The 25,334-nt window shown below is 34.0% G+C and overlaps 1 protein-coding gene and 1 pseudogene across 1 annotated transcript; both read right to left on the bottom strand.

Annotated features, from left to right (window-relative positions):
• Positions 1 to 10,318: 10,318 nt before the first annotated feature.
• On the bottom strand, positions 10,319 to 11,435 carry LOC116133744 (annotated as a pseudogene).
• Positions 11,436 to 19,793: 8,358 nt separating this feature from the next.
• Positions 19,794 to 21,479, bottom strand: LOC116133743 (probable leucine-rich repeat receptor-like protein kinase At1g35710). The gene is made up of 2 exons (XM_031419433.1): positions 20,609 to 21,479; positions 19,794 to 20,521 (listed from the first exon to the last, which is right to left on the bottom strand). Exons 1-2 carry the CDS (start codon positions 21,477 to 21,479, stop codon positions 19,794 to 19,796), a joined length of 1,599 nt encoding a protein of 532 aa, XP_031275293.1.
• Positions 21,480 to 25,334: the final 3,855 nt, after the last annotated feature.

The raw sequence follows: 25,334 nt of genomic DNA, 5'->3' as shown, positions 1-25,334 counted from the left end.
ACAGATTCTGCGCTCACTGGATACATGCTAACAGGAAAGAATAAAGTCTGAATGTCATCAGGTACGGTTTCCTAAGCTACCTCACCGCACTAAGTCCAGTCTATGTTTTCAAGGATAGAGACAGGGCTAATGCTTCGGTCATACTAGATTACGAATCTGACCGAACTACCTTTGCCGTACTCAGAGAGAGAAGGCCGCTCAAGCAGAATCCAAATACAACTTTCGCTAAACAAAAGTTCTTTACTGCTAAGCTGATCACAACTTCACATTCAACAACAGCAAGAGGACGACTGAAGCCTACTGAAAGCTTTGAACATTCGCTTTTCTCAATTGAGCTGCCTATCTACATGGTCTTCACTTACCGGCTCTCACATCCAAAATGCACCTCTCGTCAGCATCATCCTTAGGAAGTAAAGACTTGAGCAGCAGACTCTATAATTTTTTCTCTTTTTCTACAGCTTGATTCAATTCATCTGTTGCCATATCAAGCAAGTCTTTATCCTCGGGACATTCAGCCATCAGTGACTTCAACCCATCAATCTCCTACATAATTTCATTTGGGAAAAATAAAAAATTTATCCAAGGAAAAAAAATATCATACTTTCGTGGGCATATCACATTTCCCTAAATGGATGAATGACTTCAAGGTGTTACAGCAGTGCACCTTCTGTTTGGTCCTCAATTCATTTATAAGTTTTATTGAACCCCTGATTTTCCGAAGCTCTTTATTAGCCTTAGAATACTCAGTTGCTGAAGCTTCTGGCTGTCTCACAAATAGAAACAGAACAAAACAAACTTAAATAACCATTTAAAGCCTCCAACTAAAGGAATACAAACACTGCAAAAAGCATAATAATCATTGCGTTAAAACCCAAACGAAACCTTAGAAAATTGAGGATCCATAATATATACCCCATTTATGAGATTCTCAAGACAAGCACTCCTGCGCTTTATAGCCAATAATCACTCAAACGGTATCAATTCCCAGAAATCTTAAACACAATACCCCAACATAGTCACTGTAACAACTTAATCCATAAAAATAAGAAATTACGGGATAAAAAGCGGAAAAAAGCTAGGGTTTATTTTACTTAAGAAGGTTAATGGAATAAGTAATTGAAAGTCACCGGTTGAGTAAAAACGAAGGGTGGAGAGTGAAGTGGTAGCGATTGCTGATCTTTGATTCAGATGACTCGTATTTGAAATTGGTGAAATAGATTGTAACTCCTTTAATGCCTTCCAAATGCAGGTTCTGTTTACTTACCCGCTATCTTATAAAAAATCAATTACCCCCTATTAGTTTAAAAAATAATAAAAATACTTTAAAAATTTATAAACATACCCCTAATAAATTAAGAAAACATACATTTAGTAGTTTTCAACTTTTGATTAGTCATTCATTTGTGTCCAATGTGACTCATAAATCCTTTAATCTCGAGGCAATACTTAAATTCAATCAATTCATTATAATTCAAATAATATTTCTTAATCAAAATCAAAACACAAACAGGTTTCAAGCATAGAGTGAAATATCATTTCCTTTGTCTTTGTGTTATATGTATGACCTAGATTTTCTCCTGAATTAACTCTTTGAAAGCAGAGCTTTCGCCTTATGAAACTCAATGTATAATAACGCACAATCTTGTATATTACTACAGTGAAGATTACATCAGAAAAAGGAATAAGGTCCTTAGCGAAAATCAACAAAATGGTTCAGTTGATTCCCACCAGATCAAGTGGAGGGTCTCTAGATGTGTTAAGAGGCCAATAATTAAGAAAATCTAGCTGGCCTGAAAGGATTTTTTTTTTTTTTAATTTTAATTAATGGTTTCGTTTATTTTAATCATATACTATAAAATGAAATATTTATAGTTTTGTGAAGACTGTCATATATTTGGGTTTAAGTCCTGATCCAACATTTTCTATTGGCTTAGTTTTAATTTTAGCTTTTACTAATTCAAATTCCATTGGTTGAAGGATATCAATTTATTTGCATCCCACTTAACACCGTCTAATCGGCTTGAAAAGTAGACACTGGACAGAGATCTTCCTTATATAAAGAAAGTTTATGATAGTAAAATTTCAAGGTATATTAACATAATTTTTCTTTATTGCATTAATAAAGCAGACAATTTTTAGATTTTATGCACAAGGATAACTTATTACTTAAGGTTAATGTCTATAACATATCTCTCTTTTCTTACTCTTTCTTCTATATTGTATGATTAAAATATTTAATTTATCATAAGATTAATTCTTATATATAAAATTTAATTAGCATGATCAGCTTGTACAGTCAGCACAATGAGTCAGTCACAGGTTCACAATCAGCTGCCATATGGAATCTTTGTTGGTAGTTTAATAAGTTTGGTTGTATGTATAAATAAAGGTGTTTTGGTGTTTTTATTACCAGATCTCCATTTCCAATATAATAATATAAGATTGGAGAATTACATCATAAAAATAATCAACTTTAGGTTCTTTGAGAATTCACTTTTAAATTATGAGAAACAACTCCAAATGGGGCCTTAAAAATCTTTCTTACGAAAACATTTTTCAAAAAAAAAAATCTAGGAGCCTTGTAGCTAGTGCCAACTGCATTCTTCCAATGAATAACTAATTGAGAATTTGGGATGCTAGTACCTCTCAAGTCTTAATAATATTAATTCCCGAAAGATGATACTTCCATTAATAGGTAATTCATAAAAATACAAAAAGTTTAAGTAATACACTCTCCCAAGCTAGATGAGATTTCATCATGAAATTTAATTCCAGTAAGATGAGTTAAGTTTCATGCTCAACTGGTATGTTGCCAGCAATATTGTTCTCTGCCATCTTTAGGATGAGTAATTTTGGACACCCTAACAAGCTAGATGAGATTTCACCATAAAATTCATTATGGTTGATATCTAACATTTCTAGCTTTGGTTAGATTCCAAAATCTTCATATATATTTCCAACAAGTCGGTTTCCTCGCAAACCGAGTTTTATTAGGCTTGTGTAGTTTCTTAAGTCTTTGGGAATTGGACCGAAAAAATTGTTGTCACTCACTTTGAACCACTCAAGTGAACTACCATGACATATATTATGGGGTAAAGAACCGGTGAAGCCGTTCAAGCTTATATCGAATAAAGTCAAACTCACAAAATTTCCAATTTCTTGGGGAATGGTACCAGAAAGACTGTTCTCATCAAGCAATAAGATCTTTAAGTTGCTCAGATTTTTAAAGAAACTGGGAAAAGAACCACTGAGTAGATTTTGGCTTAACTCTATATCAACAAGGTTTGTCAGGTTTCCTATTTCAGGAGGAATAGAACCAGAAAGTTGATTATTGTATAAATGAAGATTAAGGAGATTTCTCAAGCCACCAAGAGATGTTGGAATTGAACCTGAAAGATTATTGCTATGAAGACTAATATTAGTGAGAGACGCCAAATTTCCTAATTCCTTGGGAATGGGGCCAAAAAGTTGGTTGCAGAAAATATACAAGACTTCCAGGATTTTAAGGTTTCCAAGACGTGACGGGATTGGACCAGTTAAGCTATTGTTATCGATGTAAAGTTCAATCAGATTTGAGAGGTTTCCCATCTCTAGAGGAATGGAACCAGAAAGTGAATTATTATAAAGAGACAACCAAGCCAAGTTGCTCAAATTTCCTAAAAAAGCCGGAATTGAACCGTCCAAGCGATTACTGGAGATAGCCAATTCAATAAGAGAACTTAGCTGGCCTAATTCTTCTGGAATCGAACCATTCAACTGATTCTCATCTAGGTGGAGGGTCTCAAGATTTGTAAGGAGACAGATTTCAGTTGGTATTTTCCCAGAAAACTGATTAGTTTGCAAGTCAAGATACTTCAGTTTGGAGAGATTACCAATTTGTGCAGGGATGACTCCAAAGAGTTCATTTATGCTAAGATCAAGATATGCAAGATGAGAAAATGATGAGAATGAGAATTCATCAAGCGTACCTTTTAAACTTGCAATAGACAGGTTCAATCTACGGATGCTTCCAGCATGGTCACAAGAAACTTCAGACCAATTAGTACAATGGCTTATCTTGCTTCTGTGTTGAGTAGAATTATTGGTAGCATTAGTAGGATAAAGAGTCCATGAAGGGAGGACAGAATGGCCATGGTTTTGAAGGCTGACCTTCCATTTGAGAAGAGCTTGTGCTTCTTGAGTGGAATCAAAAGCAACATTTAGTTGAAAATGCAGCAGAACAAAGAGGCTGAAGAAAACAGGGGAGAGTTTATTGAGGGATGAGATTGCCATTGCTTAAACAAGCTAAGTTTGTGCACTGCAGAGCCTAATTGGGAACTCCATATTTATAAACAGAATTTGGAACTCTAAGAGCTTCGAAAATGTCAATGCACCATCTTTCACTCAAGGTTTTTTTTGCTTTTTAGAGTCAAGCCTACGTAAAAAATGGTTTCATACAAGTCTTTGAGCTTCGAAAATGTCAATGCACCATCTTTCACTCAAGGTTTTTGTTGCTTTTTGGAGTCAAGCCTATTGGAGTTGTCGACTACTTCAGCATTAATGGGTAATGGAGACGCACTCGGGGGTCCCTTTGACCGGTCAGCGGGCGGGTGCTCCGCTCCCCGGTGAGCTGGCGGGGGTCGCGGGGGCAACACCCCTGAGCCCGTAGGCGGTTTTGGGCTTTTCCATGTATAACTGCTGTAGGATTTCTTTTAAGTTATTAATTCCTTTTTGGGTTGGGCTTAGGAATAAGAATCCTTGTAAAACTAGGTTTAATCTCTTAAACCTAGTATATAAACATACGTTTCTCTTGTTATGAGTGTGAGAGCAATTCATTCATTGTAAACAAGAGAGGTGAGGCATACTGCAATAATATAGACTCAGCTGGACGTAGCCTACATTGGGTGAACCAGGGTAAATCGTGCGTATTATTTTCTTTGTTTACTGTTTGTTTTGTTTTACTATTATTATTTTGTTCCTGTTGTTGTCTCTATTTCGTTCAAAGCCTACGTAGAAAATGGTTTCATGCAAGTCTTTGATGTGGATATAATTAATCTTCTTTGTTCTTTATCCAGGATAAAGGACACTCTAGGATCTCATATTTTCACAACAGAAAATTTTGATTTCTTCACCAGGATATATACTGAAGTAAAGAAAATATGCAAGAATAACGTTAACTTTCTTTCACCTCTCAATTTGTATCTCAAACTTGTTTAAGACAAGGGTTTTTGTATAAAATTCATTGACAGCAGATTTTGATTCCACATTTCACTTTTATTCATCTTAATTTCACTTGTCAGCATTTCCGAGTCTTCACTCTTTTTGGGCACAATTAAGTTATAAAGACTTGACGTAAATAAAAGCTACAAAATCACTATCAAGTCATCAATTTAGTTCTTTGTCTTGTACTATATTCATTTTCAAAATGCGTGTGTGACTATTGTACTGAGATTGATATGTTCCTCCCCGTAAATTATTAGTGAAGTAAAGCTGGAAAACACCAGTGTAGCTGGTAATGTTAGCAGGGGAAGATAAATAAGTTAACCCTTGGACTGTAATTTATGAGTTAACTTACAGTATCGGAGTAATATTACTGATATGAATCATTGGATAATCATCTCTAGACATATTTTTTTAACGGTATCCCAGGGATTGGATAGTTTTCTGATATAGCTTTTTTAGAATTTTTTTCTTCTAGTTATCTTTATTACTAATTAGAATTTCCGAAATCACAATCATATAGTTTTAAACTTGTTTCACCTTTTATTCATCTTGACTACACTTCTCAGGACTTAAGCGTATAGTCTTTGTGAGTACAATTTGTGTCATTGACCTAATTATCCAAACTAAACGGATGCTTGCATTATCAACAATTAGGCAACACCACAAATGTTGCCTTCAAGACTTTAAGCATCAAAATCACTACCAAGTCAATTGAGGTCTCTGTCTTGCACTGAATGCCTGCACTTTCAAAATGCATGTTTGAATTTTTTAAGGTGATTGTTATGTTCCTTTCCGCAAATGACTCTACCACTAGCTAGTATTTTAACGGGTTAAATACTCTCGAATCATATGGTCTAAAAATATCCTAATCAACCTTTGAATCATTATAATACTCGTTATTCAGTACTCTGAAAATATTTCTTTTAGTATAATTAATTCCAATAATTTTATAACGGTAAATATCATTTCCTTTCTCCTTATGTTATATATGGCCTAAATTTTCCCCTGAATTTACTAGTCGAAAGCAAAACTTTTGCCTTTAGAAACTCAAAAATAATAAGTTATTTTACTCTAGAAACGAATTTGGTCAATTGCAAAAATTAACAATATAGTGTTTGAGATATGGTTAATTAGGGAGCCTCTTATATCCTATTTGGTTTCATTTTTATTTAATTTTATATTTCAAAGAACGACAAAAACCTTTTAATTGATCTGTTTTACGATAAGTTTTTAAGAAATAATAATTTAAAGAGTGATGCTATTTGACCCCACTAAATTTCTTAAAAGACCCATGTTAATAATTCTTTTAGATTACAATATTATCCTCAATCAAAATTACATTAAAAGGCAAATATAATTTCAAAGTACCTGTACACCATTTTTTTCCTTTAAAAATTATTTTGCAATTATTTTTTTTTCAATCATAAATTTTTTTTTAACGGTTTTACTTAATCATCATGGATTATGAAAGAATTTCAAATAGGTATTTATAATCATCGCTTTGTACACTGCTATTGAATATATAATTTTAATTATAAATTTCTTTTGTAATTAAATTGGGGAAATTTTAATAAATAATTTAAAACTTTTTGTGGGGTTTAATTAGAAGTGGGGTATTGTTAGATAAAATATGGGGTTTAAATAACATCACTCTGATTAAAATTGCTCTGCAACTTTTAATATATGTTAAGACAAGTTTATATGATTTTTCAACATTTTAAAGTAACTTTTTTATCTTTTGGTTAAATAATGATTTTCTTTATTCCTAGCCATATAAAATGAAATATTTGTAGTTACGTGAAGACTGCCATAGATTTGGGTTTGCCTGATCTATCATTTTCAATTGACTCAGTATTAATAGAAGCTTTATTAATTTATTCTCATTGGTCAGATGGGCATCAACTTTTCTTTAAGGTCCCCACTGGATATGGAGGCATAATTAAAACTGTACTACTTCCAAATTCCAATTACTAATTAAATTTTCTTTACCCATAATCTATTCCGTTTGAAAAGTAAAAGAGTCCCCACTCGCAAAGAAAGTTTATCTACCAGTCAAAGGGGCTTATATTTTTCATACTGTTTTATTATATTTTAAAAGCGTTTATTGAACTCAAAATAAGCTATCTTTTAGAGATGGACATTTGGGACTGGGTCTAAAAACCTAGCTTAAAAACTCAATCCTAGGATCGGTGAGGATCGGTCCTAGGAGGTTTGGTTCCAAAACGGGACCAGACCTAAGGAGGAGGGCCCGTTCTCTCCACTAGGCCCTCCTCCAAGTCCCAGGCCTGGGCCCAAAATTTTTTTAATAATTTCAATTTAGTCTCTTGTACAATTACATAAAATCTCCTAAATTATAGAGGTTAAAATAAAATTTTATAAAATTTATATAAAAAAAAAAATTTACTTTTCTTGATAGCCGTTGGCACTAGCCACAAATTTTTTTTTTTGGGGGGGGGGGGGGGGGGGGGCGGGGGAGAAAAGGAGAGAGAGAGACAACTACATTGCAAATAACCTTAAAATCTTTCATTTTTTCCTCACCACTCAATCTCTCTACTCCAAATCTCCAATCAAATTCTCATTCAATTTATATTTATATTTATAATTTATTCATATTATTTATTTATTTATTTATATTATTCAATTTTTTCTATTTTTCAATATCATCTCTTATTTATATTATTATTTAATTTCTTTTCATTTTAATTATTATTATTTTATCATAAATTTATAATAGATTCCTGAAATGATGCATTCGAAGGATCATCTCTAAATGAGTTTTACGTTCCATCCACTGAAGAAATTGAAGGGTTCAATCCATTTTCACCATTTCCTCCAGAGGCAGCAACTGCAATTCCACAACCACATTCGATCGGGACGAGGTGTAGCCAAACACATACGAGCTACGAGTCAACAGGCACAGGCATAGCCCAACTCCCCAAACCGTCAAAGAGGGTCGTGTCCAATGTATGGTGGCACTTCACCAAATCAAAACGGCCAAAGACAAATGGGGAGAGGGAAGAATCGTGTGGGATATGTAATTTCTATGGAACCATTATTGGCGTTGAGAAGGGGACTTTGACGATACGACGACACGTGGAGAATAAGCACCCCTAAATAACGCAGTTGCCTGATACATCTTTAATCAGATCAGGTAGACAAATTCAAACTCAACTTAATTTTAATTCATAGTCCTCAACTCTCTCAACATGGCTATACAATGCAAATGTTGCACGAGAGGAAATAGCAAGATTCATAGTTGCTACGGACTCTCCTATTTGTTTATCTGAAAATCCTTACTTCATTCACATGATTAAAACTGCATTTTGTCCAGCATATACCCCTGTTAGTAGAAGTACAAGTAGAAGAGATATACTAAAACTTTATAACAAAATAAATAATAAACTTAAAAACGAATTTCAAAATTTTAAGAATATATCTATTGCACTTACATCAGACATATGGGCTTGTAGATCAAAAACCGATTTTTTAACTATCACAGTACATTTCTTAGATCATAAACTACAAAGGTTTGTTTGTTTGTTTGTTTTTTTTTTTTTTTTTAATTTGGCCCCCACAACTACACTATAAATAACCCTAAAATCTTTCATGTTTTCCACACCACTCAATCTCTCATTTTCTCATTCTCTCATTCTTTCAATCTCTCTACTCCAAATCTCCAATCAAATTGTCATTCAATTTATATTTATATTTATAATTTATTTATATTATTTATTTATTCATATTATTCAATTTTTTCTATAATTTATATTTATATTTATAATTTATTTATATTATTTATTTATTCATATTATTCAATTTTTTCTATTTTTCAATATCATCCCTTATTCATATTATTATTTAATTTCTTTTCATTTTAATTATTTATTATTTTATCATAAATTTATAATAGATTCCCGAAATGATGCATTCAGAGGATTATCCCCAAATGAGTTTTACGTTCCATCCACTGAAGAAATGGAAGGGTTCAATCCATTTTCATCCTTTCCTCCAAAAGCAGCAATTGCAATTCCACAAACACATTCGATCGAGACGAGGTGTAGCCAAATACATGTGAGCTACGAGTCAACGGGCACGGGCATAGCCCAACCCTCCCGACCGTCAAAGAGGGTCATGTCCGATATATGGCGACACTTCATCAAATCAAAACGGCCAAAGACAAATGGGGAGGGGGAAGAATCATGTGGGATATGTAATTTCTATGGAACCATTATTGGCACTAAAAAGGGGACTTTGATGATGCGACGACACATGGAGAAGAAGCACCCCTAAATAAGGCAGTTGCTCGGTACATCTTTAACCGGATTAGGTAGAAAAATTCTAACTCAACTTAATTTTTATCCATAGTCCTTAACTCTCTCAACATGGCAATACAATGCAAATGTTGCACGAGAGGAAATAGCAAGATTCATAGTTGCTACGAACTCTCCCATTTGTTTATCTGAAAATCCTTACTTTATTCACATGATTAAAATAGCATTTTGTCCAGCGTATACCCCTGTTAGTAGAAGTACAAGTAGAAGAGATATACTAAAACTTTATAACAAAATAAATAATAAACTTAAAAAGGAATTTCAAAATTTCAGGAATATATCTATTGCACTTACATCAGACATCAAAATTTCAGGAATATATCTATTGCACTTACATCAGACATATGGGCTTGCAGATAAAAAACACAAATTTTAAATATGAATCAGAAACTTGTAGCCAGTGCCAACTGCATTGTTTCAACAGCTAATGGAGAATTTATGTAACCAATGACTCTCAGGTCCCAATGTTGCTAAATTATAAAAATAAATACAGAGAAACTAGATTTTCCTTGTAAAACTAGACCAACCTTACAAACAGTTGATTCAAAAACTTACAAAATAGTCTGTTGGAGATCTATAATCTTGTGTGATTACTTCAGAAAGTGTAAGATTTAGTTGCAAAAAAGATGAGACACAATCTGCATGGTTGTTCTAGACTGTGGGTTTACATCTAAGCATAAAAAGGCCACATCCATGATGGAAATCAGTTTATTCTGAACTTCTAGGGAGGGAAATGGAAGCCTTGGATCCAACATATCATCCAGCTCTACGTTCATGTTTACAGATTAACCTGAAAATGGGGCAAGAACATCTCCAGGATGCTTGTCTAGGATGACTTCCAGTACCAATACTCCAAAGCTATACACGTCACATTTCTCGGTCACCTTCATTGTGTAAGCAAGCTCTGCGAAGTGAAAGAAACAAGCTATCTTTATCATTGATTATCCAATAAGGGTATTGGAAAAATTGATAGTGAAAGAATTATATACCTAGTGCAACATATCCGTATGTGCCTGCAGGTTGAGTCCAATTAGATGAATCTAGCTAGAGAAGCTTAGCAGTTCCAAAATCTGAGACATGAGCTTCATATTCCATATCTAGCAATACATTCTTGCTTGATATGTCGTGATGGACAATTGGTGGGAAGCAATCATGATGCATGTAAGACAAAACATGTACCACACCTTTTATGATATTCACTCTCTTACTCCAATCTAGTTCTACTGCTTTTGCTTCGTTGCTCAGCATTGTGGCTAAGTTACCCCTTTCAAGATACTCATAGACTAAGAATGAGTGTTGAGAATAGGAACAAAAACCAAAAATTTTCACAATATTTCGATGTCTTATCTCTGTTAATGCCTTTATCTCACTCAGGAACTCCTTTTGATTAGCTATATTACCAGTACATAGCGAATGGATTTTCTTAACTGCTACAATATTCCCTAGTGATAACACAACTTTGTAAACACTTCCATGACCTCTCTTCCTAATTAAGTGACTGGCATCAAAATCCTTAGTCGCTGCTATGATTTTTCCATACATCTTTCTTCCTGCAAAAGTTGATACCAAGAGAAATTCTTCATTGTTCATCCCATTTTCTTTATCTTCTGAGTGTCTCTTTGTTCTTCTGGAACTAAAGAGTATACGGATCATCGCAAGCGAAAGAACAAGAGCTCTTAGAAGAGGGAAAAAACCTATATAAAAGATTATCCAACCCTTGTGCAACCCATGTTTTGCCGCAGGTAATAAAGTTCTGCAATGACATCGCAACCCTTTAACATCACCACAGAAATCTTTGTTCCCTTGTAATTCTTCCATTGTAGCATTTTTAAATGTTGCAGAGTTTGGAATTGGACCCTCCAACTCATTGTAGGATATATCAATGCTTGACAAGGCAACCATGTTTTCAAATTCTCTCGGAATGAACCCAGAGAGACTATTGTGGAAGAGATTTAGCTTCTATAACATCTCCAAATCACATATTTGAGGAGGTATCTTTCCTTTGAGGAAGTTATGACTCAAATCCACCTCTGTAAGTTGACTTAGCTTCCCCAACTGAGGTGGAATTTTTTGGGTAAACTGGTTGTTGCTCAAATTCAATATGTACATTTGCAACAAGTTCCCCAGACTTTTAGGGATTGATTTGCTCAACTTATTTGCGGACAAGTCAAGACAGGTAATTCCAATAAGGAATCCAATTTTCGAAGGTATAGCACAAAAATTTTGGTTCCTATTCAAAACCAGCTCCTCTAGCAGACTCAAGTTTCCAAGTTCTTTTGGAATCCCCCCAACTAGAGAATTTGAAGAAAGATCAAGTCTACCTAGTTGAATTAAGTTTCCAAGCTCAACTGGTATGCTACCATTTATATTATTCTCTGCAATCTTTAGGGTGAGTAATTTTGGACACTCTCCCCAACTAGATGATACTTGACATAAAACTTATTTTGGCTAAGATCTAAATATTCTAGATGTGGATAGACATCAAAATCTTCAGATATGTTACCAACGAATTGGTTTTGTTCCATGCAGAGTCTCTTTAGGCTCATGCAATGTCTCAAGCCTTTGGGAATTGGACCGAAAAAATTGTTGCCATTCACAGTGAAGTTTTGAAGTGAACCACCAACACATATATTATAGGGTAACTGACCAGTGAAGTTGTTAGTGTCTAATTTCAATTAAGTGAACATGAAACTTCCTATTTCCTGGGGAATGTTACCAGAAAGATGGTGATCACGAAGGTATAAAATTTTAATTTCTTCAGATTTTTAAAGGAATCTAGAATCGAACCACTGAGTTTATTTGTGCTTAACTCTAAATCAACAAGATTTTTCAAATTTCCTATTTCATGGGTAATAAAGCCTGAAAGTTTATTATTGTATAAATGAAGACGAAAGAGATTTCTTAAGCCACCAAGAGATGTTGGAATTGAACCCGAAAGATTGTTGCTAAGAAGACTAATACTAATGAGAGACTCCAAATTTCCTAATTCCTAAGGAATGGAACCAGAAAGATGGTTGTGGAACATGTACAAGACTTTCAGCTTTCTAAGGTTTCCAAGACTTGACGAGATTGGACCAAGTAAGTTATAATTGGTATCGATGTGAAGTTCAACTAGATTTGAAAGGTTTCCCATCTCTGGATGAATGGAATCCGAAAGTGAATTATTAAAAAGATACAACCAAGCCAAGTTGCTCAAATTTCCCAAAGAAGCAGGAATTGAACCGTCCAAGCTGTTATTATATAGAGCCAGTTCACTAAGAGAATTTAGTTGCCCTATTTCATTTGGAATTAAACTATTCAATTGATTCCTAGCCAGGTGGAGGGTCTCAAGATGTGTAAAGAGACTGATTTTAGTTGGGATTTTCCTAGAAAACTTATTAGTTGACAAGTCAAGATACTTCAGTTCTGAGAGATTACCAATTTATGAAGGGATAACTCCAAAGAGTTCATTAAAGCTAAGATCAAGATGGGGAAATGACGAAAATGACAATTCATTGAGCGTACCTTTTAATCCTGCAATAGACAGGTTCAATATGTGGATGCTTCCAACATGATCATAAGAAAGTCCCAACCAATTAGTACAATTGCTTATCTTGGTTCTATGTTGAGTAGAATTATTGATAGCATTAACAAGATAAAGAGACCATGAAGAGGGGGTAGAATGGCTCTGGTTTTGAAGGGTGGCTTTCCATTTGAGAAGAGCTTGTGCTTCTTGAGTAGAATCAAAAGCAACATTAAGTTGAAAATGTAGCAGAACAAAGACGATGAAGAAAATAGGGGAGAGTTTATTGAGGGATGAGAATGCCATTGCTTAAACTAGTTAAGTTTGTGAAATGCATGTAGAGCCTAATTCGGAACTCCATATTTATAAACAGAATATGGAGCTCTCAAAGCTTGGAAAATGTCAATGCACCATCTTTCACTCAAGGTTTTTGTTGCTTTTGAGTCATCTCTACGTAGAAATAGGTTTCATGCAACATGCCTTGATATGGAAATAATTAACCTTCATGTTCTAGGATCTTATATTTTCACTACAGTGACTATTGATTTGTTCACCAGGATTATGTATTGAAGAGAACAAAGCAAACAGAATATTAACTTTCTCTTCTTTCACCCCACAAAAAGAATCTCAATTTTGTTCGAGATTCTATACAAAATTCATCGACATCTTTAACTGATAGATGCAGATTTTTGTATCTCATTTCACCTATACTCATCTTGATTTTACTTCACAGGATTCTTTTTAACAATAGAAATCTCTAATTTTATCATTGACCTAGTCCAAACTAAACGAATGTTTGCTGGATCCACAATTATGCAACACCATAAAAGTTTCTAAGGCTTGATTTAAAAGTTTTAAGATCACTATCAAGTCATTAATGTCTTTGACAGAATCGCTCCCAACCCTCCTTGTTGTATAGGATCCAAAGGCTTTTATAAGACTCAGTTGATTGAGACATGTCGTGTGTGAGACTGGAAAACCATTTTTTGCTAAACTAGACATATTTCTTCAATGATATCCCAGTAATAGGATTTTTTTTTTTTTTTTTTTATTAATCAGAATTTTCCTAAACCTTTGTAGATAATGTTCTTTTTCCTATTTTATCTTTTTAACTAATCACAATCGTATACTTTTAAGATTTTGTTTCACTTTAATTCATCTTTGTTTCACTTCTCAGGACTTATTGTAATCTCCAATGTCATTGACCTAACCCCAACTAAACGGATGCTTGCGTGATCTACTTTTAGGCAACACCACAAATGTTGCCTTCAAGACTTAATGCTTAGTTGTCACGATAGGAAAGAGAAATGAGTATATGGAACCAACGATTTTCTCTGCTTAAATAACCTATATCCTCCACACTTAATCAGTATTTGATAGATTATCACCCCTAGAGCAATCTTAGTTACTGGTTAGCTGGTATTTGTTTAGTCATTCAGATAGTGACTGGCATTTTTTCAGCTATGCATCACACAACGCATGTGGATCTATCTTTCAACAGCGTAGAACACGTTATGAAAGATGTTGAAAGGGGCTGGTTGCTCCGTTATATGCATGCTAATGGGGCAAGTATGTTTCTCATTGTTGTAGACCTTCATACTTTTCGTGGTCCATATCATGTGAGTATCACTATCTAGTCAATTGAGCTTTTTGTCTTGCACTTTAGGCACGCATTTTCAAAATGCGTGTTTGTATATTGTAAAGCGATTGTTATGTTCCTCTCCGTAAATGACTATGCTTTTTGATGAATTTTGTTTTCTTGGAAATACTAGTGTCAGTTACATAAACTCGGACTATATAATTTAAGATATTATTGTCAACCTTTGGATCATGACCTAAGGGTAGATCCACCTATAGTATCAACATAATGTTACCTCATCTAAACCATTAGATCATAGACACTAGATGTATTTCTTTTAGGATAAATAACTCCAATTATGTTACAAAGGTAAATATCATTTCCTTTGTCCTTGTGTTATATATATGGCCTAAATTTTTCGCTGAATTAACTCTTTGAAAGCAGAGCTTTCGCCTTATGAAACTCAATGTATAATAACGCACAATCTTGTATATTACTACGATGAAGATTAAATCAGCTAAAGGAATAAAGTCCTTAGTGAAAATCAACAAAATGGTTCAGTTGATTCTCAACCAGGTAAAGTGGAGGGTCTCTAGATGTGTTAAGAGGCCAATAATTAAGAGAACTTAGCTGGCCTGAAAGGTTTTTCTTTTTATTTATTTTAATTAATGATTTTGTTTATTTTAATCATATACTATTAAATGAAATATTTGTAGTTTTGTGAAGAATGTCGTATCTTTGGGTTTAAGTCCTGATCCATCATTCTCTATTGGCTTAGTTTTAATTGTAGCTTTTACTAATTCAAATTCCATTGGTTGAAGGATATCAATTTCTTTTCATCCCACTTACACAGTCTAATCGGCTTGAAAAGTAGACAGTGATCTCCTTTATAAAGAAAGTTTATGACAATAAATTAACAGAAATTTTCTTGATTGCATTAATAAAGCAGGCAATTTTTGGATTTTCTGCATACGGATAACTTTTTTACTTTAGGTTAATGTCTGCAACATACCTCTCCTTTCTTACTCTTTCTTTTATATTGTATGATTAAAATATTTAATTTATCATAAGATTTATTCTTAAATATAAAATTTAATTAGCATAGTCAGCTTGTATAGCCAGCACAATGAGTCAGTCACAGGTTCACAATCAACTGTCATGTGGAATCTTTACTGGTACTTAAGTTAGTCTGGTTGTACATATAAAAAAAGGCATTTTGGTGTTTTTATTACTAGATCTCCATTTCCAATATAATAATAGACAATTGGAATATTACATTATAAAATAATGGCTGTTAAAATATTTTACTAAATGCCTAATCAACTTTAGGTTCTTTGAGAATTCACTTTTAAATTATGAGAAACAACTCCAAATGGGGCCTTAAAAATCTTTCATACGAAAACAATTTTTAAAATAAAATCTAGTAACTTTGTATCTAGTGTCAACTGCATTCTTCCAATGAATAACTAATGGGGAATTTGGGATGCTAGTCCCTCTCAAGTCTTAACAATATTTATTCTCAAAAGATGATACTTTCATTAATAGGTAATTTAGAAAATACAAAAAGTTTAAGTAATACACTCTCCCAAGCTACATGAGATTTCACCATAAAATTTAATTCCCGAAAGATGAGTTAAGTTTCATGCTCAACTGGTATGCTGCTAGCAATATTGTTCCCTGCGTCTGTAGGATAAGTAATTTTGAGATTTCACCATAAAATTCATTATTGCTGATATCTAACATTTCTAGCTTTGGTTAGATGCCAAAATCTTCATATATATTTCCAACAAGTTTGTTCCATTCAAAACTAGCACCTCTAGCAGGCTCAACTTTTCAAGTTCTTTTGGAATCTCTCCAGCTAGAAGATTTGAAGAAAGATCAATTCTACCAAGTTTTGTTAAGTTTCCAAGCTCAGTTGGAATGCTACCAATAATTTTATTAGCTGCAATCTTTAGGATGCCTAATTTTTGACACTTTGCCCAGTTAGACGAGATTTCACCATGAAACTTATTTTGGCTGAGATCTAAGTAATCAAGGTGTGGATAGATGCCAAAATCTTTTGATATATCACCGACAAATTCATTTTTTTTTTCAGGCGGAGTCTCTTCAGGCTTGTGCAATTTCTCAAGCCTTTAGGGATTGGACCTCGAAGATGGTTGCCTTTCACTGTGAAGTTCTCAAGTAAACCACTATAGCAAATATTTTTGGGTAAAAAACCAGTGAAGTGGTTGTCATCAAGTGTCAATACAGACAAGTTCTTGAGATTTCCAATTTCTTGAGGAATTGAATCGGAAAGATTGTTGTTACGGAGATAAAGTGTTGCAAGATCACTTATTTGTGTCGGGATAACAACAAAGAGTTCATTTATGCCAAAACAATATACAAAAGATGGGGAAATGATGAGAACAACAATTCATGAGCGTACCTTTTAAACCTGAAATAGACATGTTAAATCTATAGATTCTTCCGACAAGGTTACAAGAAATTCCAGACCAAGTACAAGGGCTTGTTCTGTTTCCGAGTTGAGTAGAGAAATATTGGTGGCATTTACAAGAGAAAGAGTCCATGAAGACAGGGGAGAACGATTTTGGTTTTGAAGGCTGGCTTTCCATTTGACAAGAGCTTGTGCTTCTTGAGTGTGAACGAACAGAGGAAGAGAGAGTTTTTCTGAATAATGCTCTTAACTTTCATTTATTTACAAGAGAGTTTATATACAAGTCTTTGCTGACTAATTACTGACTTACTAACTACTTAAGCAACTAATCCAACTAATTAAAACTGACTAATTAACAACTTAACAAACCAGCTAACTGATAACTATTGAATTACATAAATACCCCTTCCAGTTAATTCCTACAGAGTGGAATCAAAAGCAATACTAAGCTGAAAATGTAGCACAATAAAGAGCATGAAGAGAACAAGGGGAAATAATTTCTCGAGGGATGAGAATGCCATTGTTGAAACTACTTAATTTTATGCAATGCAGAGCCTAATTCAGAACTCACATATTTTATAAACAAGGCTTGGAACTGTCAAGTCAATTAAGGTCATTGACCTATACAAAACTAAACGGATGCTTTCATATTGATCTACTTTATGCAACACCACAAACGTTGCCGTCATGACTTAAAACCTTATGGTCACTATTAAGTCAATTAATATAAGGTCTTTGTCTTTTACTTAAACATCTTCAAAATGCATGTTGAATATCGTAAAGAGATTGTTATGTTCCTCTTGGTAAATGACTCTTCTTTATGTTGAAAATATGGTGAATTATGGAGGCCCATATAATCTCTTTTAACATTTGGTTTCAATTTACATTGTTGTGTTGAAATTTTACCGGCTAATAGCTAGGCATCAATTCTGAAATCTTATATTTCAATTTCGTATTTCAAAACACGAAATTATAATTAAAATTGTTTAGCAACTTTTAATATATATTAAGACAAATTTACGATATTCTCAACATTATTGGCGATGCAGAGTTTAACTGAGAAACTCCATATTTATAAACAATTTAATGGAATTCAGAGCTATCAAGTGGGAACTCAACGTTACTATATATTTCAATACGAGTAAGATTTAGTGCAATGTGAATGCTGCCTCTTAAGACTTGACTTAAGATTACATATCGAATTGTGGCATTAGGTGTGAATTAAGTGTGCGTAGGATGAATTTTCTCTGCCCTATAATTAAGGTAGGGCTCAATATTTTTGTACTGTGGCATTTTAACTTTTTAGAAACTCCAAAGACTTGGGTCAACTTTAGGCTTCTTCTATCATTTTTAATTAATATTTTACTTAAAATAGAAATTAAAAATAAAAATAAAAAGAGATTATGGGTATGTTTAGAGCATTCTTTATATTGAAAAATCTTTATGGGATTGTCAACAAAAAAAAAAATTATTTAATTATAAGAATGGGTTTGTAACCAAAAAAAAAAAAAAAAAAGAAATTGTTGAATCGCAGCTTTTGGTTGGATTTGTTTAAAATTTTACTTTAATGTAAACGGAGGTGCAACTAATTAATACATTTACAATGTGATTGGTATTGCCATGCAATTAAGTGAAGACCAGAACTTATAATTTCTAATATAAAAAGCGTCTTATTAGGATTAGTCCTGGAAGAAAATTTTTACAATCAAAGTTGAAAGAGGACCTCCATAATTGTCTCTCGAATTTTAAATTAGTTTAAATGAATTAATTTATATTATACATTATGACAAAAATACATAATAGTATCAAAGTTTGGAGCTATCCAGATTTCTAGGGTGGCTGAGACTTCTAATTTGGGTTGTGGACTTTGTCTCAACTATTTTATCTGTTCATGATTTTTGTTTTTCAAAGATAATTTAAAAATTCCATAAGCCTTAGTGGAGGTGGTTTGGTATTACAAAATTGTCAGTTTATTTAAACGCCCCCTAATTTATCGTAAAAAAACATTTCCTCTTTAGTTTCTGAAATACTCAACATTATCTTTATTTTCTGAATTTAAGTGTTAAACTATATTATAAAAAGATAATATTGTCAATTCACCTTATATATATATCACATTATGAAAACAGAAAACCTAGTCTAACATTATGAATTGTCAAAATTTCCCTTTCATGGTTAAATTTTAACCCCTGGAAATGTTTTCTTACAAAAGATTTGGGGGTTAAAATGTCATGCAGACTTTTTTTTTTTTTTTTTTTCAAAATGCTTGATCTCACATGGGCCTTATTAGGCCTCTTACATGTAGCCCATAAAATACATTTTCCCTTTGCTACTGCAATTAGGCTTTTATGGCAAAAAATGCTCATTCAACAGTGACTCATGAGTTGAGCCTTCTCAATTTATCATGTGGATTGTCCAATGTAAACGGTGCATGCCACGTCAACAATTTTATTACTCCAACATATTAACTTGAGCAACGTTACTGAGCATACCAAACATTTCCCCAGATTTTTAAATCAAAACAAGTTATCAGATTTGAAATATAAACTTAAGAAGCATAATTTTAAAACTGTAATAATAAGAATAACATCAGCTTAAAGTTTTATTAGCATCATCCTTGAATAATAAGAACATGGAACTTAGTTTTATGAAGTACATGATTGAAGACAGTTCAGATGTTAAAATGATACTACCTTCTTTGACTAGATGGAGTTCCAACAAGTCCTGCATCTTCAATGAATAATTTCAACTCTCTTGAGGAATAAAACCAGAAAGATTATTATCACGAAGAGTCAACTTATGTAAGTTGCTCAAATTATTAAAAGAAGGAGGGATAAAGCCATTAAGTTGATTCTCACCTAAGAACAGAATATGAAGAGATTTCAAATTTCCTATTTCTGTGGGAATAGATCCACTAAGTTGATTACCATACAATTGAAGAACTTTGAGGTTTCTCAATTTTCCAAGTTCTTGAGGAATGAAACCAGAAAGTGCATTCTCATTAAGAATCAATAGAGACAAGTCACTCAAATTTCCCAAAGAAGAGGGAATTGAACCACTAAATTGATTGTGATATAAATAAAGATATCTGAGATTTCTTAAACCACCTAGAAATGTTGGAATCGAACCTAAAAGATCGTTGTCATAAAGACTCATATCTGTGAGAGATTCCAAATTTTCGAATTCTTGAGGAATAGATCCGGAAAGTTGGTTCTTGAACATGTACAACACGCTTAGCTTTCGTAGTTTCCCAAAACTAGAAGGAATGGCACCGGTTAAATAGTTGGCACTCATGTAAAGTACAACTAGATTAGAAAGGTTTCCCATTTCTGGTGGAATAGAACCAAAAAATAAATTATGGTGAAGACTCAATAGAGACAAGTTGGTCAACTTTCCCAAACAAGCAGGAATTGAACCATTAAGTTTATTTTCACTTAAGTCTAAATCAATAAGGTATTTCAAGTTTCGTATTTCTATGGGAATAGAACTAGAAAGTTAATTACTATATAAATAAAGATAGTTGAGATTTCTTAAACCACATAGAGAAGCTGGAATTAAACCTGAAAGATTGTTGCTATAAAGGCTAATATCAATGACGGATTCCAAATTCCCTAATTCCTTAGGAATGGAACGAGAAAGCTGGTTCTCAAACATGTGCAACACGGTTAGCTTTCTAAGTCTCCCGAAATTGGAAGGGATGGAACCAATTAAATTATTGGTATCCATGTATAGTTCAACTAGATTAGAGAGGTTTCCTATCTCTGGAGGAATGAAACCAGAAAGTGAATTATTATAAAGATATAACCAAGACAAGTTACTCAAGTTACCCAAAGAAGTAGGAATTGAACCTTCCAAACGGTTGCTATACAGTGCAAGATCATTAAGAGAACTTAGCTGGCCTAGTTCTTCAGGAATTGAACCACTCAACTGATTTTCAACCAAGTGAAGTGTCTCCAGATGTGTTAAGAGACCAATTTCTAAGGGTATTTTCCCGGAAAACTGATTAGTTGACAAGTCAAGGTACTTTAGTTTGGAAAGGACACCAATTTGATATGGGATGGAGCCAAAGAGTTCATTAATGCAGAGATCAAGATATGCAAGATGGGGAAATGATGAGAATGACAATTCATCGAGCGTACCTTTTAAACCTGAATTAGACAGGTTAAATCTATGGATTCTTCCCGCATGGTCACAAGAAATTCCAAACCAAGTACAAGGGTTCATTTTGGTTTTGAGGTGGGTAGAATTATTGGTGGCATCAGCAGGATATAGAGTCCATGAAGAGAGGATATTCTGGTTTTGAAGGTTGGCTTTCCATTTGAGAAGAGCTTGAGCTTCTTGAGTTGTATCAAAAGCAACATTGAGTTGAAAATGTAACGCAAGAAACAGGATAACTAGGGAGAATAATTTCTTGAGGGATGAGAATGCCATTGTTTAAACTAGTTAATTTTGTGCAGCGCACAGAGTGGTTCAGAAACTCCATATCTATATACAAGATAATGGAATCTAGAACTGTCAAGGCTTGGAAAAAAAAAGTCTTTGCACCATCTTTCACTCCAAGTTTTTGTTGATTTTTTGAGTCATCTCAACGTACAAGAAGGTTTATGCAATTTTTCTTTCATCAAGAAAATAACACTTCTCGATTATATTTTCACACTAGATAACATCTTGATTTCTTCATAAAATAAGATATTAATGTAAAGAAAGTACTTAAACTTGCTTAGTTCACGGTCTAGTCAATCTGGGTCTTTTTCGTACTGTATACATTTTCTCCAAATGCGTGTTTGAAAACATTTATCTTTCCGTAAGACACGGGGCTCAACATTATGGAATTATAACTGATTTGCGAGACTCAAAAGACTTGAGTCAAGTCTTCTTCTATCATTTCCAATTTGTTATTATAACCTGCTACTAATTATTCTTCGGTTTCTGGTAAATCAAAAGGCAATCTCTCGTATTCCATTAGGGAAGAAATTAGAGATGCCATAAACTCTATGGGTTAATGCCACAAATTCCATCCAAAAAATTTTTGACTGTGCGCCAACTATATCAACTATACTTGAATGGTTAGATAATCATAGTTAGTGATAATATTATTGTTTCCATCGCTATTTCAAAACCATACATGAGATTTTTACGTCATAGCTGAATTTTTAAAATTTAATTATTGTTAAATTTTAGTAGATTATGAGAATAAATTTGTAACAAAAAACTTAGTTTATGGTGGCTTTTCGGTAGATTTCAAAGTCATATTTTTGGTCTATAGAATTTTAAATATCTATATCTCTTGGAAAATTATTTTTATTATTAATAGAGTAAACGACATGTTCCCTTTCCTAGTTTCTTAAATTTCAGATTTTCGCCTTAAATTAATAGAAATTTTTTTAATGTAATGTTGAAAGGGTAAAGTGGTCATTTGCATTAATTAAATTTGAAATGAAAATAAAATTTTAAAATAACCCTCCTACATCTCAAATTTCTCACAAGCACCCTCTCTCAACACACCACCATTGTCGTCACTGTTGTCGGCCGTATTCCGTGGATCCCTACCTGATTTCTCACCCAAATCGACAGGATTCGTCACCCTCAACCAAACAATCAAACTTCCTCACAAAACCAAACAATCAATCAACAAATCAAAAGAAAAAAACCCAGAAATAAAACAATCAAATGAAATCAACCGTCGGTGTAGCCCGTGAGCAACGAGATACTGTGGTCGGGAATGATGGGGATTTTGGAGAGGGGGTGTCGGTGAGTCAAGGGTTGGTGGTGGGAGGGGTTAAGGCTGTCGAAATCAGTTAGAATTCGGATTGGGACAGTTGCGCGTTGCGCTAAAGAAAATCGGCAGTGGCCGATGAATGGTGGGTGAGTTCGTGAGGGAAGAGGGTGAGGTTTTGGTGGTGGATGGACAAAGGTGTTGTGGGTGGTGTTGGGGAAGGTCGCCATCTCCAAAAAAGGGCTAAATCGGCTTGAAAAAGGAAGTGGCGCACAGCTTGGAAATGGTTGCGGGAATGGCCAAAATCCGGTCAAATGGATAGTTAATCGGCTTGAGACTTGTGAGGATGGGCTAAGGGTGGTGATTCCAATCGTTTCCGGTGCGAATACTGGCTGGAATCTGTTCTAAACTATGCTAAGGGTGTTATTGAAATCAATTTGAAAATAATATGGGTTATTTTTAATTCTACTAATTTCATGGTTAAAAAGTTATTTATTAATTTATTTCAAGGTGGTGGTGATACAATTCTCTATACTGTGTTAGAACCCAAAATTCATTGAAGTATTGATTTAAGAGTGAGCATCTAGAATTTATGAAACTAGGGTGGGAATTGTAGATTTGTGAAACCTTGAGTGGGAACATGTCGTTTACCCTTATTATTATGTAGTCACGGTTTCATCTTGTATTTTATAATGTTTAACAATATTTTTTTTATTCATAATTGCCACTAATTAGAAAAATTTCCCTCTAACATCTCCTGTTTTAATTTTAGTTTCATGTCAATGAAGTCACTACTACTAGTCTAGGGGTGTTCGGTTCTGGGTATCCTATATTTTTTGCTAGAACCAGAACCGACGGTTCCTTAAAATTTGAAACTGAAATCAGAACCGACGGTTTTGGTTCCTAGGTACCTAAAACCGAAACCTGTAACAACGGCTCCGATTTCGGTTTTAGGTACCCTGTAAAATTTGTGACCCCCCAAAAGTTTTTAAAATGACAAAAAAACTCTTAAAAACTTACAAATACCCCCCACCTGGCACTTATTAACAAAAATAAAATTACAAATTACAAACTCCATTACTTTGTAAAGATAGATTCTCAAAACTCAAACCAACTTACTTTAAATGTTATGAAATATAAATATAAATGTATTCACATTATTTTTTCTACAAAAGTTTTTATTAACCTCTCTACTCTTTAATTTTATTTATATTAGTCTCGGTTCCTAATTCCGATTCAGGTTCCTAACTACAGGAACCAGAACCGGAATAGCACAATAATGGTTCCAAAAATTTGGAACCGGAACCTACCCATTGACGGCCGATTCCGAGTAGAAACCGGAACCAAATCCCGGGTATCCGTCGGTTCTAATTCCAATCGGTTCATTTGAACACTCCTTACTACCGTACTACAAATGAAAGAACAAAGAAGTTTCAATTAATTTGTCCATGTCCAGAATTGCAATGTTAATGATTTGATTCAAACATTACAGAAACATCTTATAAATTAAGAATATTACTTAATCCTAGAAGCAATTCACATTTAATTCAAAGTAGGGCAAGGACCTCCATAATTGTCTCACGAGCTTGACATTTGATCCTAATAGGCCTCTCCTCTGGCTTGTTCATGTTATTTTTCACACCAACTTTGGCTCACCGTTTCGCCGAACCTGAAAGGTTGTTTTAGAAGCAGGAATTGGTCCGTGTAAATGACTTACTGTGCAGTGCANGGCTTTTGATGAGAAGATTTGAGCTATAAGAAGTAAAAATGAAGTTATGGTAACCAAGTGAAGTTTGGTTACATTTAGAAAGAATTTAAGTAGAATATTTGAAGTGTTTTCTTGGCCATGTTTAGATTTATTGTGGAGGAGTTTTGCTCCATGAATGGATGGTTAAAGAAGTAGAGATGTATCAAAAATAGAATTAAAGCATGCATGCATTATGTTTGATGAAATGCCTAAGTGAAAACTGTCTTGTCACAATAGTGATCTTCTGAGTGATTTTTGGATATCTTACAGATTGAACTGGGTTGAGAACAAAACAGAAAAGTTGTAGCCCTATCTCTAAGCTTTAAAACAAGACCAAAATCGTAGCAATCTGATATGTATAACTCAAGTTATGCCTTCTTGAGTGTAACCTGTGCAGAATGACTATCTTGATGCAACATTGGATTTGTGCATTTCATGAGTGCATTAATGAGCATGAATCATCCATATGCATTAGAGAAAGAGTAGAAAAAGAGTAGAGAACTTTGAGTGTGAACTTTATTAAGAGAATAGAGTAGGTTGTGCGACGAGAACTCGTGAGTAATGGGTAGAGGATTCCCGCATGTACGCCGCATTGAGAAAGCGGCATGAGTATGAGAGAGAGAAGTGGTGTAGCCCGTGAGAGTGCATATGGATGAGGGCTATATCCGAGAGTACCCGAGAGAGAGATTATATACTCACATGGCCAAGGGTTCCAAATCCATGCATAACCGAGTCTGATCGGCTAAGAACAAGTAGAAGTCAAGGAGAGCGAGAGTGAGTCACTACCGTGCCCCCGGTAAGATGGGGCCGTGACTTACTAAAG

Source organism: Pistacia vera, unplaced genomic scaffold (genome assembly GCF_008641045.1).
Source record: "Pistacia vera cultivar Batoury unplaced genomic scaffold, PisVer_v2 Contig274, whole genome shotgun sequence".
Taxonomy (NCBI): domain Eukaryota; kingdom Viridiplantae; phylum Streptophyta; class Magnoliopsida; order Sapindales; family Anacardiaceae; genus Pistacia; species Pistacia vera.
Note: the sequence above shows the minus strand (reverse complement) of the source record. Positions and strands in the feature narration are given on the sequence as shown.